General features: G+C 51.2%; 1 protein-coding gene across 3 annotated transcripts; it reads left to right on the top strand.

Moving 5' to 3' along the window:
- Nucleotides 1-227: 227 nt before the first annotated feature.
- STX1B (syntaxin 1B) lies at nucleotides 228-10,865 on the top strand. Of its 3 annotated transcripts, none has more exons than XM_077819758.1 (9): nucleotides 228-296; nucleotides 1,635-1,734; nucleotides 2,420-2,494; nucleotides 2,634-2,707; nucleotides 4,090-4,198; nucleotides 5,945-6,018; nucleotides 6,366-6,503; nucleotides 8,917-9,027; nucleotides 10,788-10,865. In XM_077819758.1, the coding sequence occupies exons 1-9, from the start codon at nucleotides 276-278 to the stop codon at nucleotides 10,863-10,865; spliced, it is 780 nt and encodes a 259-aa protein (XP_077675884.1). In that variant the 5' UTR covers nucleotides 228-275. The 3 variants fall into 3 exon arrangements, with proteins under 3 accessions (XP_077675884.1, XP_077675883.1, XP_077675882.1); XM_077819757.1 differs by having other exon boundaries at nucleotides 239-296; nucleotides 10,785-10,865; XM_077819756.1 differs by lacking the exon at nucleotides 10,788-10,865 and having other exon boundaries at nucleotides 239-296; nucleotides 8,917-9,113.
- Nucleotides 10,866-20,755: the final 9,890 nt, after the last annotated feature.

The raw sequence follows: 20,755 nt of genomic DNA, 5'->3' as shown, positions 1-20,755 counted from the left end.
CAGAAATGGCCGCATTTCAGGGCTGGGTGAGCCATCCCTACGTGGTGTTGCTGTGTGGCTGTTCCCCAGCTGTCCCACCCTAGAGGTGGCTGCATCTCAGGGCTGGGTTGTGTGATACATGCCTGCCCACCCTGGAAATTGTTCGAAGGTGGCCGCTGGGATCCGTGTGCATCTGGGGGAGACAGCGCAGGATCTAACGTCTTCTCTTCTCTCCTCTCCAGGCCAAAGACAGCGACGATGAAGAAGAGGTGGTTCATGTGGACCGGGATCATTTTATGGACGAATTCTTCGAACAGGTGAGAGATGAAAGGCTGCTCTTCATATGAGTTGGTCCCGGTTTCACTGGGAGTCTCCCGGAATCGGGCTCTGTCTGCCGGAGGCTACTGAAGCCAAACCGGGAGATTTTAGGCACTAAAAGTTCGTCGGCGCAGCGGGGCTAAGGCAGGCTCCTTGCCTGCCCTGGCCCTGCACCTCTCCCGGAAGTGTCCGACATGTCCCTGTGGCCTCTGGAAGGGGAGAGGGACTCCGCGCACTGCCCCTGCCCCGAGCGCCAACTCCACGGATCCCACTGGCCGAGAACTGCAGCCAATGGGAGCTGCGGGGGTGGTGCCTGCAGGCAGGGGCAGCTCGCGGAGTTCCCTGCCCCCCCCTCCAGGGGCAGGGCGCGGAGTCCCCTGCCATGAGCCCCCTCCTGGAGCCTTCACCCCACAGCCCCTCCTGCACCCCAACCCCCTGCCCCAGCCTGGAGCCCCCTCCAGCACCCAAACTCCCTCCCAGAGCTTGCACCCCAACTCCCTGTCCCAGGCTCAGCCCAGAGCCCCCTCCCACACTCCAAACCCTTCGGCCCCAGCCCAGAGCCCGCACCCCCTCTCACACCCCAGTCCCCTGCCCCAGCCTCGTGAAAGTGAGTGAGAGTGGGGGAGAGCGAGCGACAGAGGGAGAGGGAATGGAGGGAGCGGGACGGGGCCTCGGAGAAGGGGCAGGGCAGGGATGGGGCCTTGGGGAAGGGGGAGGCGGGGGTGGGGGGCGGAGCAAGGGTGTTTGGGTTTGTGTGACTAGGCAGTTGGCAACCCCAGTCCTACTCCTCACCCAGCTGCCATACCCCAGACCTGGCTGCATCTTAGCCCCTTAGCTCGCGACATGGGGTTTCTGTGTAACCTGAAATAACTCCTGCCAAGGCAGGTGGTTCTGAATTAGCGTGCAGCTGGCCTCATTAATATTCAGACAGGGTGATTAACAGGCAAAGGAGCTCACTAATGATGCAGTTTGTCCTTCGCACGCAGGTGGTGATGTCGTAAATTATACACCTGGCCTAGTTAATTCTGCAGCCATGGCGGGTAGGGTGCGGGGGGCAGGAGGAAGTTCATTTCCAACGCCACAGCATGGTGCTAGGGGGTGATATGGGACAAGACCCAGGGCCTTAGCCCAGCACCCCCTAGTGCTGCGCTGGGGCATTGGGGCCAGCATGGAATGCCAGGGGAGAGCGCCCCCTACCAAGCCCCCACCCCGCTCCCTGCAGCACGCTGCCCCCTACCGAGCCCCCCGCCCCGCTCCCTGCAGCACAGCGCCCCATCCTGATATGCCTGGAGACTGCGGTTCCCCCCGCATGTATCTGTCCGTCTGTCCACCCCCAGGTGGAGGAAATCCGCGGCTGCATAGAGAAGCTGTCGGAGGACGTGGAGCAGGTGAAGAAGCAGCACAGCGCCATCCTGGCTGCTCCCAACCCAGACGAGAGTGAGTTGGGGTGCCCCAGGCTGGGGGGGGGTGGTCTCTGAGCCCCATCGCCTCCCTGCTCTGCTGGGGGGAGAAGAGGACGGAACCTAGAGGAGTCCATCCACCCCTTCCTTCCTCCTTCCTTCATCTATCAACCCTTTCACCCCTTTACCTACCTACCGACCTACCGACCTATCCGCATACACCCCCCTCTGTCTGTCCAACCCTCTCCTTTCATTCATCCCTGTCCGCCCATACATCCCTCCCCCTTCCTCCTGCCATCCGTCTCTCTGTGCCTTCATCCCTCCCCACCTCCAGCTATCCATCCATCCCTCTCGCCTCCTCGTCCTCCATCTGTCCAGCCACCCATCCGTCTGTCTGTCCACCAGCCCTCTAGCCAGCCCTCCATCTGCCTACCCAACTGTCCGTCCCGCCCTCCATCTCTTCGTCACTCTGTCCCTCCATCCCTGCCTCCATCCTGTCATCCTGTGAATGCACCTACCTATCCGTAGCCACGCTTCTCTCCATTCACCCTTTATTCACCCCACTCTTCCAGGCCCCGCCCCCCGTGTGGAAGGGGGGCAGGGAGGGGACGTGCCCGCCATGGGGATCCCAGGGGGCCAGGAAGGTGGCCTCAGCCCCAGTGTGGGAGGCGGGCATGGTGGAGACTCTTCCACCTCATGCCCCTCTCTTCCCCCCCGTGCAGAGACCAAGCAGGAGCTGGAGGACCTCACGGCCGACATCAAGAAGACGGCCAACAAGGTGCGCTCCAAGTTGAAAGGTACGAGCCCGCGTGGCCATATTGGCTGGTCCCGCACCCCCTCCCCTCCAGGGCATGTCACTCCGCCCTGAGAAATAGTCCCCTTCTTCCATGCCAAGGGGTCCGCGGCTCTGACGCTGCTCCTCATGTCTCTCCGCAGCCATCGAGCAGAGCATTGAGCAGGAGGAGGGGCTGAACCGGTCCTCGGCTGACCTGCGGATCCGTAAAACACAGGTATCCCTCCGCCCCCCCGACACAGGTATCCCTCCGCCCTCCCCGACACAGGTATCCCTCCGCCCCCCCCGACACAGGTATCCCTCCGCCCCTCCGACACAGGTATCCCTCCGCCCCCCCGCCCCCGACACAGGTATCCCTCCGCCCCCCCCCGACACAGGTATCCGTCCCTCCTCGACGCCCCCAATTACAAGTATCCCTCTGCCCTCACTCCCCCAAACACAGGTATTCCTATCCCCTCCGCCTTCCTCTCCCCAGACACAGGTATCCCTCCGCCCTCACCCTCCACAACATAGGTATCCCTCCACCATCAGCCCCCCCCCACCCCGCAACCCAGGTATCCCTCCGCCATCACCCCCCTCCCCAACACAGGTATCCCTCGCCTTCTCCAAACACAGGTATCCCTCCGCCCTCACCCGCCACAACACAGGTATCCCTCCGCCCTCACCCGCCACAACACAGGTATCCCTCCGCCATCACCCCCCCCAAAACAGGTATCCCTCTGCCATCACCCCCCCCAAGACAGGTATCCCTCGCCTTCTCCAAACACAGGTATCCCTCCGCCCTCACCCGCCACAACACAGGTATCCCTCCGCCCTGACCCGCCACAACACAGGTATCCCTCGCCTTCTCCAAACACAGGTATCCCTCCGCCCTCACCCCCCCCAAAACAGATATCGCTCTCCTTCCCCAAACACAGGTATCCCTTCGCCCTCACCCTCCACAATACATGTATCCCTTCGCCATCACCCCCCCAACACAGGTATCCCTCGCCTTCCCCAAACACAGGTATCCCTTCGCCCTCACCCTCCACAACACAGGTATCCCTCCGCCATCACCCCCCCAACACAGGTATCCCTCCGCGATCACCCCCCAACACAGGTATCCCTTCGCCATCACCCCCCCAACACAGGTATCCCTCCTCCATCACCCCCGCCCAACACAGGTATCCCTCCGCCATCACCCTCCACAACACAGGTATCCCTCCGCCATCACCCCCCAACACAGGTATCCCTTCGCCATCACCCCCCCAACACAGGTATCCCTTCGCCATCACCCCCCCAACACAGGTATCCCTCCGCCATCACCCCCCAACACAGATATCCCTCCATCTTCCAGCCCCCAATATCCCTCCCTCCTGAAGCCCCAGCCTCAGCATCATCAACTTCTGGAGCCATCCTCTCTCTTCCATCCCTTCCTTCCCCACCTCTCCAGCTCTCTCCCATCACAGCTCCCCGCAACCCTCCCTCCACTAAGCCGAGGGCGGATCACTCACAAGCTCACTCAGCACCACACGCTTCCGCCACCGAAGGGAAACCAAAAAGAAATCGTCCCGCTCTGCGTCTCTCACGGTGTCTCCCTTCCCCGCCCCCTCCCCCCAGCACTCCACCCTGTCCCGTAAGTTCGTGGAGGTGATGACGGAGTACAACGCCACCCAGTCCAAATACCGGGACCGCTGCAAGGATCGGATCCAGAGGCAGCTGGAGATAAGTATGTGTGGATTCGGGGGGAGGCCGTTGCAGGGTGGGAAGCTGTGGTTGTGTGTGTGTGTAAGAGGGAGTGCGGCACTTCCCCTTGCCGGTGGGAATCAGGGCCCGAGGGGGGGTGTGTGTGTGTGTGTGTGTGTGTGCACACCCTCAAAGTGCTGAGTGACCCCAGTGCCCCAGTGCGGCGCTAGGGGGCGCTGTGCTGCTGGGAGCGGGGGATCAGCAGGGGGCGCTCTCCCCGGGCAGCCAGGGCCGGCCCCCACGCCCCAGTGCGGCGCTAGGGGGCGCTGTGCTGCAGGGAGCGGGGCCGGGGCTCAGCAGGGGGCGCTCTCCCCGGGCAGCCAGGGCCAGCCCCAATGCCCCAGTGCGGCGCTAGGGGGCGCTGTGCTGCAGGGAGCGGGGGATCAGCAGGGGGCGCTCTCCCCGGGCAGCCAGGGCCGGCCCCGATACCCCAGTGCGGCGCTAGGGGGCGCTGTGCTGCAGGGAGCGGGGGATCAGCAGGGGGCGCTCTCCCCGGGCAGCCAGGGCCGGCCCCGATACCCCAGTGCGGCGCTAGGGGGCGCTGTGCTGCAGGGAGCGGGGGATCAGCAGGGGGCGCTCTCCCCGGGCAGCCAGGGCCGGCCCCGATGCCCCAGTGCGGCGCTAGGGGGCGCTGTGCTGCAGGGAGCGGGGGGTCAGCAGGGGGCGCTCTCCCCGGGCAGCCAGGGCCGGCCCCCACGCCCCAGTGCGGCGCTAGGGGGCGCTGTGCTGCAGGGAGCGGGGGGTCAGCAGGGGGCGCTCTCCCCGGGCAGCCAGGGCCGGCCCCCACGCCCCAGTGCGGCGCTAGGGGGCGCTGTGCTGCAGGGAGCGGGGGCCGGGGCTCAGCAGGGGGCGCTCTCCCCGGGCAGCCAGGGCCGGCCCCCACGCCCCAGTGCGGCGCTAGGGGGCGCTGTGCTGCAGGGAGCGGGGGATCAGCAGGGGGCGCTCTCCCCGGGCAGCCAGGGCCGGCCCCGATGCCCCAGTGCGGCGCTAGGGGGCGCTGTGCTGCAGGGAGCGGGGGATCAGCAGGGGGCGCTCTCCCCGGGCAGTCAGGGCCGGCCCCCACGCCCCAGTGCGGCGCTAGGGGGCGCTGTGCTGCAGGGAACGGGGGCTCAGCAGGGGGCGCTCTCCCCGGGCAGCCAGGGCCGGCCCCGACGCCCCAGTGCGGCGCTAGGGGGCGCTGTGCTGCAGGGAGCGGGGGCTCAGCAGGGGGCGCTCTCCCCGGGCAGCCAGGGCCGGCCCCCACACCCCAGTGCGGCGCTAGGGGGCGCTGTGCTGCAGGGAGCGGGGGATCAGCAGGGGGCGCTCTCCCCGGGCAGCCAGGGCCAGCCCCGATGCCCCAGTGCGGCGCTAGGGGGCGCTGTGCTGCAGGGAGCGGGGGATCAGCAGGGGGCGCTCTCCCCGGGCAGCCAGGGCCAGCCCCGATGCCCCAGTGCGGCGCTAGGGGGCGCTGTGCTGCAGGGAGCGGGGGATCAGCAGGGGGCGCTCTCCCCGGGCAGCCAGGGCCAGCCCCGATGCCCCAGTGCGGTGCTAGGGGGCGCTGTGCTGCAGGGAGCAGAGCTCAGTAGAGGGCGCTGTCCCATTGTAGTCAGGACCGGCCCCGATGCCCCATGCGGCGCTAGGGGGCGCTGTGCTTCAGGGAGCGGGGGATCAGTGTGGGGGGGGGGGGATTTTGCTTCCATCAGCCCTGGAGCAATGGGCCAAGGCCACTGACCTTCTATCCCCTTCACAGCTGGCAGGACAACCACCAACGAAGAGCTCGAAGACATGCTGGAGAGCGGCAAACTGGCTATTTTCACTGATGATGTAAGTGTCAGGACTGGGATGTCACCCGAAACAGGGCTACCCGTGTTCCAGACTTGGATTGGAGACCAAGTCAGTAGCCCAGTGCAGCACTAGCGGGTGCTCCTCCCCCCCCCGGCAGTCAATGCTGAACCCAGTGCCCCAGCGCTGTGTTGGGGGCGCTGTGCCACTGGGGACAGTTGCATTTCAGCACAGGGCGAGCAATCCCCATGTAGCGTAGCAGTGTGTGCTGTTACCCTGCTGCCCCACCCCAGAGGTGGCTGCATTTCAGCAATGGGTGAGCACTAGAAGGCCCTGGGGGATGGTGGGACGCTCGTTTCTATAATCCAGACTCCCTTCTGCTTCCACAGATCAAAATGGACTCACAGATGACGAAACAGGCTCTGAATGAGATCGAGACCCGACACAATGAGATCATCAAACTGGAAACCAGTATCCGCGAGCTGCATGACATGTTTGTGGACATGGCTATGTTGGTGGAGAGCCAGGTTAGAACCTGCCGTGTTCTGGGTCTAGAGTGGGCTTCAGCCTAGAATCCGCAGCCTTCTCGATGGTGGGGCCCAGGAGCTGTGGTTAAGAACCTGCAGAGTTCTCGATCTTGGAGCCCAGGAACTATTTTCGACAGCCTACAGCCTTCTGCATCGTAGAAACTATGCACTGTGATCTAGAACCCCAAGAGTTCTAGATTGTGGAACCCATAAACAATGGTCTAGAATAGTGGTTCCCAACTTTTTCTCTGCTGTGGCACAACTTGAGCTCCAGGGGCTCTTCCCCTCCCCTCCCCCCAGCTGGCATCTGTAGGAGGGAAGGGGAGGGGCAGAGGAGCCAACCCGTTGCTCACACAGGAGGGGAAGGGGGGAAGAGAGGGATATTGAGCTCTGATTGGTTGCTCCACCCCTGGAGGAGGCAGGTCAGTGAGGCAGATGACCAATCAGAAGGCAGCTTTCCCCCCTTTGTAGTTTTTCAGAAAATTCCTTGGCACCCCTGTTCAGGCCTGACAGCACACCGTAGGGAAAACACTGGTCTAGAACCTGCAGGCCCTGGGGGATGGTGGCATGCTCGTTTCTATAATCCAGACTCCCTCTGCAGGGAGACTGCAGGGTTCTGAACCTTTGGCCCATATTATCCACAGCCTTCTGCATCATAAAACCATATACTGTAGGCTAGAACCTAGGGAGTTCTAGATTGTGGAACCCATGAGCTGTGGTCTACAACATACAGGGTTCTAGACCTTGGGACCCATGAGCTATTGTCTAAAGTCAGGGTCCTAGAACCCATGTACTCTAGAACCTGAAGAGTTCTGGATTGTGGAACCCATTAGCTGTGTTCCAGGGTTCTGAACCTTGGGGCCCATAAACTATTATCCACAGTCTTCTGCATCTTAGAACCCATGCGTTTTTCCTAGATCCAAGAGAGTTCTGGATCAATGAACCCATGTGATATGGTCTGGAATGTATAGGGTTCTATACTGTGGAACCCAGGAGATTATTACCTCAAGAGCATTCTGCATCTTAGCATTCAAGAGTTACAGTTTAGAACCTGCCGCTATCTGGAACATGGAACCCAGAAATAAATCTCCAACCAGCAGAATTCTAGATCATGGAGCCCATGAGCTATGCTCTAGAATGTACAGGGTTCTGTACCTTGAACCCATGAGATTATTGTCCAGTCGACATCTGCATCCAACAGCCTTCTGCACCTAAATGCAACAGTCTGTGCTCTGAATTATGGAATCCATGCATTATGGACCATTCTGGCATGATAAATCCGAGAATGAACTATTATCTAGAATCCACAGCCTTCTGCACCTTAGAACTTAGATGTTGCACTAGAAAACCCAGAAAGTTCTATATCATGGAACCCATGAAACATAGCCCATAATTTACAGGGGACTGTAACCTAGAACCCCTGAGATTATTACCTCAACCTGACAGCTTCATGAATCTAAGCCTCCATGATCCAGAACCTGCAATGGCAGTCTAGAACTGATAACGTTCTGGATTTCAGAGCCCATGGTTGGCTTCAGCATTTCAGGATTAGCCAAGTTCTCAGTCCTTTGAGCCACTAAAACCTCAGAGGTCTTTTGCATTACAGAACAGTGAGAGTTCTGGATCGTGAAAGACATGAGCAATGGTCGAGAACATAATGCATTCTGGAACGCAGGACACTTGACAGCCAGATGGGTTCCCCAGTCTAGAACCCAGAGAGATCTGGATGGTGATGCTTCTGAAGATACTTACAGCTGCATGTGTTCTGCCATCTAGAACCCATAGCATTCCAACACTCTGGGGCCAGGAAAAGTGCTAGAGAGTCTCCAGATGGTGGGTGCGCTATCTTACACCCTACCGTAAGGTGACGGTCCACTCTAGAACTCTTCTAGAACATCAGTGGATCGAGGGTGCACGTTCTTGGTTCCAGAATGTACAGCGTTACAAGTTCTGAAACAGACTCACCAATCTTTCAAAGGTTCTGGCACCCGGGAAGCACTAAATGGGGCTGCTTTGTAGAGTCCAGCAGGGGCTGCAAAGGTGTCCCATGGTGTGCGTTTTTAAGCTCACAACAAGATTTCCAATTCAGCCGTTGGCTTCTCTCCAAAGGGCTGCCAGCCAAGGCCCCATTGTGATGTTGTGACGGGGAACTCTTCTCCCACGAGAATCTGGACTGAGGCTCATGAAACTCATTGCACACAAGACTCAGAAAAGCTTTCAGATAAAATTCACTGCTGACTTACAGCACCTTCCTAGAGGGGAAAGGCCCAGTGTCCCATTCCCTGCCCCCTTGAGCAAGCCAATCCCATTTTGGAGCCAATGCCCCCTGCAGGGCAAAGAGCCTGGGTCCCATTCCCTGAGATGGCCAGTCTTTCTGTGCTGGTTTACCCCTCACCTGGGCTCTCTGTTTCAGGGGGAGATGATTGACCGCATTGAATATAACGTGGAGCACTCTGTTGACTACGTGGAAAGAGCTGTGTCCGACACCAAGAAAGCTGTAAAATACCAGAGCAAGGCTCGGAGGGTGAGTGCGGGGATGGGGCTGGGTGGGGGTGGAACCAACCTGCTCTGCAATGAACCCCCTTTAGCTGGGGAGAGAGGCTGAGTCCCCACAGAAACCCATACACATATCTTGTCCGTCACCACCCAAGGCAGGTCATCCCCGAGAGCCTCCTCCCACAGCAGAGAGGGAGACACCCCACCGGAGCCCCTCTAGTCAGTCTCCTCCCTTCTCCTGTCTCCCTCTCTCCATCACTCCATCCCCAAGACCTCTCCACACCACAAACTTTGTTAATTTTGTGTTTGGCAGTCTCTGTCTATCCACTCCCTTCTGTCTTGGCCCCCACTTCCCCCGGCTGTCGAAACACTGCTATCCCATCCCTGGCCTGCCCCGCACCCACAGCTCTGCCGGTGCCCCTCACTCCCGACCCACAGCCCTCTCCTGTCCCAGCCCCTTGGCAGGGCAATGAGGGATCTCTGTCAGACTGCCACCTGGCAATGTGAATAAACAGATGTGATGAGTCCAAGAGCGGGAGAGGAATGACGCTCCGGGTGAACATGAGGGTCAGGGACACCCTTTGTTTCCATCAGGAGATGGAGAGATCTAAGGAACTGAGGACCCCTGGGTTCTAGTCCTGGTTCTAAGAGGGGAGTGGAGTCTAACAGGATGGAGCCAGGGGAAATAGGAGCCCAGACTCCTGGGTTCTGTTCCTTATTCTATAGATGGATGGTGATTTAATAAATCACCTTTTTGTGCAATGGAAATAAATAAGAACAGCTGGTGTCACTCGGCCGTCGCTCCATTGGGGTCAATGGGGCCAGATCCCCAGCTGGGGTCACTCGGCCATCGCTCCATTGGGGTCAATGGGGCCAGATCCCCAGCTGGGGTCACTCGGCCGTCGCTCCATTGGGGTCAATGGGGCCAGATCCCCAGCTGGGGTCACTCGGCCGTCGCTCCATTGGGGTCAATGGGGCCAGATCCCCAGCTGGGGTCACTCGGCCGTCGCTCCATTGGGGTCAATGGGGCCAGATCCCCAGCTGGGGTCACTCGGCCGTCGCTCCATTGGGGTCAATGGGGCCAGATCCCCAGCTGGGGTCACTCGGCCGTCGCTCCATTGGGGTCAATGGGGCCAGATCCCCAGCTGGGGTCACTCGGCCGTCACTCCATTGGGGTCAATGGGGCCAGATCCCCAGCTGGGGTCACTCGGCCGTCACTCCATTGGGGTCAACAGGATCAGATCCCCAGCTGGGGTCACTCGGCCATCGCTCCATTGGGGTCAATGGGGCCAGATCCCCAGCTGGGGTCACTCGGCCGTCTCTCCATTGGGGTCAATGGGGCCAGATCCCCAGCTGGGGTCACTCGGCCGTCACTCCACTGGGGTCAATGGGGCCAGATCCCCAGCTGGGGTCACTCGGCCGTCGCTCCATTGGGGTCAATGGGGCCAGATCCCCAGCTGGGGTCACTCGGCCGTCGCTCCATTGGGGTCAATGGGGCCAGATCCCCAGCTGGGGTCACTCGGCCGTCGCTCCATTGGGGTCAATGGGGCCAGATCCCCAGCTGGGGTCACTCGGCCGTCGCTCCATTGGGGTCAACAGGATCAGATCCCCAGCTGGTGGGAATCCATGTAGCTCCTGTGATTTCCGCCAGCTGAAGATTTCACTCACCTGCTCGTTGTCTTGCTGATGCCCAGTCCAGCCATGAAAGTATTAAAATAGCCATTAACATCTCTCCTTCCTTCTCTCTCTCTCTCGCTCGCTTCCTGGATCCCTGGGGTAATGTAGAAGAAAATTATGATTATAATTTGTTGCGTGGTCCTTGGTGTAGTTCTTGCTTCCTCAATTGGGGGGACTCTGGGGTTGTAAATTAAAGCAAAAAAATATATAATAATAATAATAATAATATAATAATAATTTAAAGAAAAATTGTACATGCAATGGATATAACAGCACATGTTCCAGCTACCTATACATACATTCCTTGGGGGTCAGCAAATCTAAGTTTCTTGTTCTCTGCCATCTTTCCATCCATCTCTCCATCCCCCAGAGGCCTGGGTTCTCCCCAGATCTTCTGACATCCTTGACCACTGGTAGAAGGGCGTCGATTTGTCTCATAACCAACCTTTGGGTTCACAGTGACCCAAAGCTCCGGTTCCTCTTCACATCAGGGCTTAGCCTGGAGGGACGGTGTGGTGATCTGTCCTTTGTTAACGCTATCTTGTTTTGGGTTCTGCTGGGGATGGTGTGGCCAATAGTAGAGGGGAAAAATACCAGTAAAATACATGGGAAACTAGCATAACAGGATATTATACTGTCAATACTAGACTGTTAAGGAATGCCAGAGTGGTTACCAATCAGTTGTTATGAAAAAAAATACCAGTTTATTCTAGGAAATACGACAGTACCTGACCCTTACACTGTCAATATTAGCCCACTGAGGAAAAGAGGGGTCGTTACCCATCAGTCATTATGGAAAAAATACCAGAGAATTATGTGAAACATTAGAGCAGCAAACTATTACAATATCAGTACTAAAATATTAAGGAATATCAGAATGATTACCAGTCAGTCACTGGCCGGGGTGTGGGGGGGATGACAGACTGTTACGTAAAATACTAGAGTAACAGGAAACAGTGTTCATACTAGAGCATTGAGGAATTCAAGAGCATCCAGTTATACCTGAGGATGAATGAAGCACGATCCCAAAATACTAATAGTAACATACTAGTCCTGCATTAACATATTAACATATAGAGGAATGCTACAGCAGACTCCAATGCTACAGTATCAATGCTACGGTATCAAAACCGCTAGAGTACAAATACTGTCATTCCAAAGAATGCTGTCATACCTCAGAATACTTCAATATAGATTCATAGATATCCAGGTCAGAAGGGACCACTACGATCACCCAGTCCGACCCCCCTGCACAACGCAGGCCACAGAACCTCACCCACCACTCCTACAAAAAAACCCCTCAGATATCAGTGTTACTGCAGCCAGGTGTATGAGAGCAATGTTGCTAAAGTACCCAAGAACCCAAACTGCTTCTACTGCAGTACCCAGGAATAGTGGAGTATTTATGCTACGCGAGCAAGAATGCAGTAGTCATGAAGACTGGAGTAGCAATACAACAGTATGTAAGAGTGTTCAAACTGTCCAGATGAAGTCATCCCTCATCAGAAGATATGAGAATACTACAAAATACTCCAGTTTCTAAAGATACTCCAGTATGCTTGACTTGGGGAAGCACATGGCTATTCCAGCTCACGCCTATTTCCAATAACACATGCCAGGAATGGTTGCCACTATGTCAGGTGTTATTGAAAAAGAAATGAGCATTACTACAGAAATGCTACAAAATCAAATAATACTCCAGTATTCTAGATGGGGAGATCCTAACGTTCAGCCCCTCCTTTGCATGAGAGCAGCTATGAACAAAAAATATTATTAAGTTATTAACGATCAGGAAATGTATTACACTATGCCAGAGTAACAATCCTGGGCCATTGTAAAATATACTAGAATAATGTACACTGACAAGGCAAATGACACAGTACTTGAGGGTAATAACAGTAATACATGATCGCAAATACAACAGCCTTAGGAAGGATATTACTGTGGTGTCCTCGTGCAATGTTGGCTCCTATAACCTAAGCCCTCACAAAATACTGGAATATAAGTACCAAACAGTACACCCTTATAAAACACTAGAATAATATTCTAAAGTAATAACAGGTCCCAAATACTAAACTCTTGTAAAATTCTAGAGTAATAATGGCACCCCAAAATGCTAACGCCATATAAGATACTAGAAAAATAAGGGCTCCCAAATACTACAACCTTATTATAATTCTGCAGCACTATAGAGTAATAATGGCTACCCAAATATTACACTCTTATAATACATTCAGGTAATATATAAATACTGGACATACAGGTTTCTGGGGAGGAAAATCCCACCGTATTTTAGACTAATAGTGGTGCCCAAATACGACACCTTTATAAAATTGCTTGGATACTATACGTAATGACTGGTAATTATTAGTAATAAATGCTAAATTGTATGTCTATGGAAAAATATCACGGTATTCTAGAGTAATGGGCTACACATTTATTTAAAAATACCAGAGTTATATAGAGTAATGTGGAATATGCAACATTATGCCTAAGAAAAGAAAAAATACAGTATTCTGGAGTGAGAGTAAGTGGCCAAGTAAATACGTCCTTGATAAATATATTAAAGGAATATGGAGTAAAAATGGATATCCAAATAGCATCTCTTTGAGAAAAATACTACGGTAGTCTTCAGTAACAATTGGCCTGCCAAGATCTACACCACTGTAAACATCTCAAATATTATACCCTCATTTTAAAAGAATCATAGAATAGGGCAATGGGGGTCCGGGCAGGTTTCAGGGGGGCCGCCAAGCAGACTTGCTGGGGCCCAGGGCAGAAAGCCGAATTCCCACTGCATGGGGCTGAAGCAGAAGCCTGAGCAACTTAGCTTCAGAGTGCCCCTTGTGGCATGGGGCCCTGGGCAACTGCCCTGCTTGCTACCCCCTAATGCCGGTCCTGGCTTTTATATGCAGAAAACCAGTTATTGTGGAACAGGTGAGACATGGAGTTTTTATAGCATGTTTGTGGGGCCTCAGAAAAAAAAAGGTTGACAACCCCTGGAATAGAATATAGTAACAATGAAACCCAAATACTACATTCATATAAAAATATTGCACCAGGGTATATTAGTAATAGCTCTGCGGGTAATACAATTATAGTACAGAATAATAAGGACCGTTCAAATATGCCCCTGAAACAATATTGCAGAAACCTAAAGTAATATTGGATAGCCAAGCAATACAGAGCTAAAAAATACTACAGTATTCCAGAGTAATGGTAGCTCTCCTAATACAACATTCTTATAAAAATGCTAAATCGCTATAAATTAATAATGGATGCCTAAATACTTTACCTTTCTATGTTATATTCGGAAAAATTACTACAGTATACTACGGTAATACCGACCCTCCAAATATTACACCCTTATAAAAGATACTGCAGTACTCTAGAATGTTACTGTTTTCCAAAGAATGCACCCTTAAGGAAAATACCGAGGCAATATAGAGTCATAGTGAATGCTGAAATATTGTTTCTCTGGAGAAAATAATACAATATTATAAAGCAATCATGGCTCCCCAAATACTATACCTTTTATAAAATGCTAGAGTAATAACAGATGTCCAAATACTGCACAGTTCTAGAAATGTAAAACTAATCTCGAGTAATGCTGGCTATATTTGATTGCTGCAGTAATCTAAAGCAATACTGGTCCCCAAATATTATAGCTCTGCAAAATACTGTGGTAGTCTTGAGTAATAATGATTATCCAAATATGGCACTCTTATAAAGACCCTGGAGTATATAGTGTAATAGTGGCACTTAAATATAGTCTTGTAAAAAGTACGATAGTAATCTAGAGTAATAATGGTTCTCAAACGCACTCTTGTAAGAATACTAGAGTAATTTTGAGTCATAATGGCTCCCTGAAAAAAACACTTATAAAAATATTTCAATGATATAAAGTACTCATGACTCCAAAACACACTTTTGTAAGAATACTAGAATAATCTAGAGTAACCATGGCTTGCAAATACAGTTTGGAAACAATTCTCACTCTAGATTATGCGAGCATTTGTATACACTAAACTTCTATAAATAGTGATCTAATTAACAGTGGCTCCTGAATACACTTCTAGACTAATTTAGAGTAATAATATCTTCCAAACACACTTTGGAAACAAATATTACTCTAGATTATTCTTGTTTTCTTTAAAAAAATACTTCTCTAAGAATAGTAACCGAGAACAATAATGGCTCCCAAATACATGTTTATAATAATACTATAGTAAGTTAAAGTAATAGTGTCTCCCTATCAGACCCTCAGAAAATCATGGAGTAATGTGGAGTAATAACCAGTCCCAAATACACCCTTGTAAAATACTAAAGAAGTTGGAGTATTTATGGCTCCCAAGTATGCCATGATAAAAATACTGGAATAATAATGTATCTCCAACGGCTAGTCCTCCCAAATTACACTGCAGCATTCTGGAGTAATAGCCCCAAACGCTGCCATGTCACTATGGTATTGGAGCTCATTACTCTAGTACAGTGGAGTATTCCTACAAGTATCTGGGGCAATTATTCTGGGATGCTGTAAGGAGAGTGGGTTTTTTTGTGGTGGGTAAGGTTATCCCAGAGCAATATCAGCCACACCTGGGTATTAACAGTCTCCAAGACACCCTACGGCGGAACTATCTTGTGGCCAAACGCTACTGAGAGCTTTGGCCTCAGGAGGGAATAGGCATAGAGGAAGGGACTAGATTGCTACAAACCACGTGGTGGGACTGTGGCTGGTCCCTCATCCCAGATGGAGGGGTGATCACCCGTCAGGCTATGAGGAGACACCCCATCAGGACCCATCTAGCCCGTACCCAAGTGGGGCACAATCATCCCTGACCATCTGCTGCCCCGGAATCCTGCTTTCCAATGTCCCAGCAATGGGGCGACATAATTCTGTCCCTGTACCTCGTCCTTACCCACTAGGTCGTCTTCCTGACTACTGTGTCACACTGTTGCGTTTTATAACATACGTGGGTGCACACACGCACACACACACACATATATATAGTGTGTGTGTGTGTATTTCTATTTCCTTACATATGTGTGTGTATTCACACACATGCTATACACAACACATTTCTGCATGCTGCATATTGTATACATTAACGTATGTGTATCTACCTATATGTATATGCGTAGGTGTGTATTTACTTATTTGTGATTTTGTGTGTCCATGTGTGTGTGTATATTTGTGATTGTGTGTGTGTGTGTATATACACTTACACAATATATATATATATATATAATTCTAGTTATGCTATATAAAACTATATCCTGTGACTAGGCAGATAGATTGAGATACAGACGGGTGTATACTACATATCTGTGTTTGAGTCTCCAGCTCAGTGGCTATAGACACAGCTGTCGGTGCAGCCGTAGCTAAATGCTGGTCACGGAGAGTCAATCTGCTGTATTTGAGGTGGGTCCCACCGGCCCGCTCTCTGACTGGGAGTGGGGGCATCCTGTCTAGATCAGGGAGAAGAGTGAGGAACATTGTTGTGTGCAGAGCAGACACAAACACACCAGATATACTATACAAGCAGGGTGGGCCCGGAATGGGGCCAGGTCCCAGCTGGTGTCATTCAGCTTTGCTTCACTGAAGGCAAAGAAGATGGTACTTTTCTACCAGCTGGGGATCTGGCCCAGTGGGTGTGAGAATATATTGGAGGCAATATGTATGTATATGTACCGGGATAGGTAGGTAGATAGATAGATATGCATATGTGTATATTTGTATCTTAAATATCCTACAGATGTGTGTATATATATATATATGTGTGTGTGTATATAAACAAATATTAAATATACTATAGATGTCTGTATATGTGTATGTATTAGATATATTATAGATGTGTGTATATAAACACGAATATTAAATATGGTATATTGAATTAAACCTCTATAATATATTTAATATTTCTAGTGTGTGTGTGTGTATATAAAGATACACACATATACAGCATATTTACTGCTTATGCGTGTATGAGTATAGATAGACAGACACATCTATAGTATATTTCCTATATATCTGTATGCCTGAGTCAATATATTTATATTTAAGATAAATACACACATCTATCGGGTATTTAATATTTATGTGTATATTCATATATATAAAGATACATAAAGGCACATCTACGGCATATTTATTATGTGTGTGTAGATAGTATATTTCTTATGTATCTGTATGAGTGCAGATATATTTCTATATAAATATAAGTACACATATATAATACATGTACAATATGTATATTTACCATACATATATCTATATCGCATATATATATAATATATATCTCATATATAGCTATATGTGTAAATATTTAGATTTATATACACACACACATACATATGTATAGGAAATATACCATACGCGTCTATATCTATCTTTATATAAAAATATATGCATAATATCTTTACTATGTGTATAATATTTATATATATATATGTTGTATATAAATAAATACACACATACATATATAGTACATTTACTATAGATGTTTATCTACCTTTATATATGCACCCACACACATATATAAATATATAAAATATCCTCCGTGTGTATCTTTATGTATAAGTATATAGCTACATTCCCATATACATAGTAGCTATACTATATATGTGTGTAACTATGTATACACACATATATCACAAATATACTATATACCTATGTATTCATACACACACAGTGTGTCAAAATGTACTAGACACACACACACACACACTCACATACAGAGCCAGAATCCCCGCTGGTACAAACGATGATCGTTCCATGGATTTAGAACCACTAACCATTTCTATCAGCTGCGGCTTGGCCCCAGGATCTAGCCGTTATATGTCGTATGTGATCTGTGTGTGCGCTCACAATCCCTGTACCCACCTACACAATCTCCATTCCTCCGTGTCTGCATTCCCAGCCCCACCCTTCCAGAAAAAAAAAAAAAAAAAGGAACAAACCAAACTTAGATTTTTTGATCTTTTTTAAACAAAACACAAAAGCGAACAAAAAAAAAAAAAGCCGTTAAAAAAAGACTAAACAAACAAAACAAATGCGGGAGAAAAATTCCTACCGAGTTGTCGATGTCCCTCGACTTCCCTTTTTTGGGTATTGAGCTGTGTATTGTTTCAGTGTGGGCTGTTTTCCTGTAATCTGTGGTGTGTTTGCTAAGAAACAAACAAACAAATAACATCTTCATTTTTTCTTACCTTCCTCCCTTTCCTGTTTCCACTTCCGTTCTCTTCCTCTGGCCCTCTTCGGTCTGTGTGGCACTAAAAACATTTTTAAAAAGACAAATGAACGGGAAAAAAAAACAAAAAACACTCACATTTTCCCCCCTTTTGCTGCTTGGAAACGTGTAAAAGAACAGCCAAAATAAATTAGTTTTCCAATCACCGCATGATCTGGGATCCTGTCTGGATTTATCGCTCCTCTATTTCCCCCACCCCCCCCACCCCCATTATTTGCTCCGCTTTGGATTGAGAGAGTTTTCCCCTCCTTCTCACTGAACCTGAGAGGAACCAATGTTTTGTTCCAGATGGGAGCTGTGAGATGGTTTTGGCCAGATAAATAGCAACACATCACACGCCTACACACGCACAAAGTGAACTGAGGATGTACGATAGTGAGTGGTGGTGCAAATGCACCCGCCCACCCATAGAGTGAACCGATTCGGGGGGGGGGTGTGTGTGCAAAACACAAGTGCATTCTCGCACACACAAGGCCTGATTTCCTCCAGCAGGAGGCAGCATTTCACACATACACACAGAGACACATAGACCCACCCCTTCATGGCCACTTTGATGCAAACCCCAACAAATAAAATCACCTCCCACGGCTGAGAAGGTGGGGAGCTGCTACCATTCCTCATAGACAGGGTATCTCCTGGGCAGATGTAATTCCACCTACTGAGTGAAGAACATATCACCCCTCTTCTCTACCCCCCAGCTCAGGCAGGCACCCTGGGAGCGCCCCAAAAACTAGCATCCTTCCCTCTGAGGATGCAGGGTGGAGGATTCCACTCCACAAAGCCCCATAACCTTCCCCCGTAGGTCAGGTTTTCCAAACCTCTTCTCGTTTTTGTTGCTCTCCTCTGGACTCTCTGCAATTTGTCCACGTCTGGCCTAAAGTCACAGGACTCCAGCTGAGGCCTGAGCAGAGCGGGACAATCACCGTCCGTGTCTTACCTACGACACGCCAGTTCATACACCCCAGAATGACATTCGTCATTAGCCTTTTTTCAGAACTACATCACATGGCTGATTCAGCTCCAATTTGTGACCCACTGTCACCCCCAGAGCCCTGCCAGCCATCTGACCCCCTACCCACCTTAGTCCCCATTTGGTAGCTGTGCGTTCAATTTTTTCCTTCCTAAGTGAAGTATGTTGAACGTGTCTGTATTGAACATCCTGGTGTTGGCTTCAGACCAATTCTCCAACCCGTCAAGGGCGTTTTGAGTTCGAATCCTGTCCTCCAAAGGGCTTGCCACCCCGCCCAGCTCGGGTCATCTGCAATTTGAATAGCGCACTCTCCTCTCCATTAGCCAAGTCATTCGCGAAAATGTCAGATGGGCTAATACCGGACCCAGGACTGACCCCTGCAGGAGACGCCCGCCTGACCCTGTCACCTCATCCGTGTGAGGCACGCCCATGAACGCCACCAGATCAATGTGCGGCCCTGGATTTAACAAAGCAGCCAGCGCAGGGTGACTGTGGTGGCCCTGTTAGGCCCTGATCATCAACGCAATGTAGGCTCCTAACTTCCTTGAAGTCCGTGGAAATGAGCTGAATGAAATACAGTCGAGGATCCGGATTTTATAAACGCACAACAGGCTTTGCTTTTGTGCCTGCAGGTGCCGATTCAGCCAAGCAGCTGGTCAGAGCACGAACGGGATGGATTTGCTGGCATCGCCTCTCCGGTCCTATGCGCCCAAATCCATCCCTGCTCACTGCGGCACGTAAACCTGCCTTTGAGATGCCGATCTGCCGACTAGTGGGAAGAGTCGATGGGCTTTTGAGTGTCTTGTCCGATCCCTGCCCGGAGCCTAAAACCCTGTGGCTAGCTCACGTGTCTTCCAGCAAGGCGGCCAATCGAGAGCTGATGTTTCGGGCCAATCCACCGCTTCCTTTCAGAGCGTCTCTGCCTTTGGATCAGACTCAATGTGCCCTTGGCTGCTTCGTGGAAATCTGGGCCACCCGTCGATCCCGTCGGGGTTCATGGACGGCTTGCTTAGGCGAAGGACTTAACGAGAACAATAAGTGGCTTCAGATTTAAGCACGCGCATAAAGTTAAAGGCGTTCACGGCCCCCGTCAGTTTCAGCCAGCGCGTCAGTTTCGGCAGGATCCCAGGCCCCATCCTGTTAACAGGGTCACCTCCCCCCCCGACTCCTCTCCTTCCTTTCCTCTGGGTCTATTTTGCCATCCGTTCCTTCCATCCCTTCTGCTGTGTGTAAATATTAACTGAGGAGCACGACGGGTCATTTCCTTTTGCCTGCTGAGTTGCTTTTTCCCCTCTGAATGCGCTTTTCCCCCCACCCCCAGCCTGGTCGCGGAGCATTCGAGTGTCACTTCTGGGCATTTGCTTCTGAGTTTTTAATCTATTTGTTTTAAGTCTTTCTTTCTTTTCTTTTCTTTTTTTCATTGGAAAGCAAATGAATTGTCCGATTCTTCCGGTTTTCAATGTCTGTCCTAATGTGCATCATTAAAGCCAGCGGCTAATTGCTCAACCTTGTCCCACTCAAGCAGGCGATCTAGTCTGTCCCTTGCATAGCACAAGCCAGAGAATTTCATCTGGCAACCCCTGAACTTCACCCAGTGATTTACATTTGTCTGAAGCACATTGTCTAGAAAGTAAATGATTTAAGACAACCCAGATCTTTTAACTCCAGGCTTTGCTTTGCTAACATAGACTCACCAGCCAGGCTTTTCAGAGAGTTTGATTATGTATATGCAGAATGCAGACATTTCATTTCATTAGACATTAAAGGCCCGAAGAGATCATCCAGTCTGATACAACCCAGAGAATTTTCCCCCACCCCACTCTGCCCGTGATTCCTGCATTACCTTGAGTTTGAGCAAG

This window comes from Eretmochelys imbricata, chromosome 6 (assembly GCF_965152235.1).
Source record: "Eretmochelys imbricata isolate rEreImb1 chromosome 6, rEreImb1.hap1, whole genome shotgun sequence".
NCBI classification, from domain to species: Eukaryota; Metazoa; Chordata; order Testudines; family Cheloniidae; genus Eretmochelys; species Eretmochelys imbricata.
This window is presented reverse-complemented; position numbering and strand designations above follow the sequence as displayed.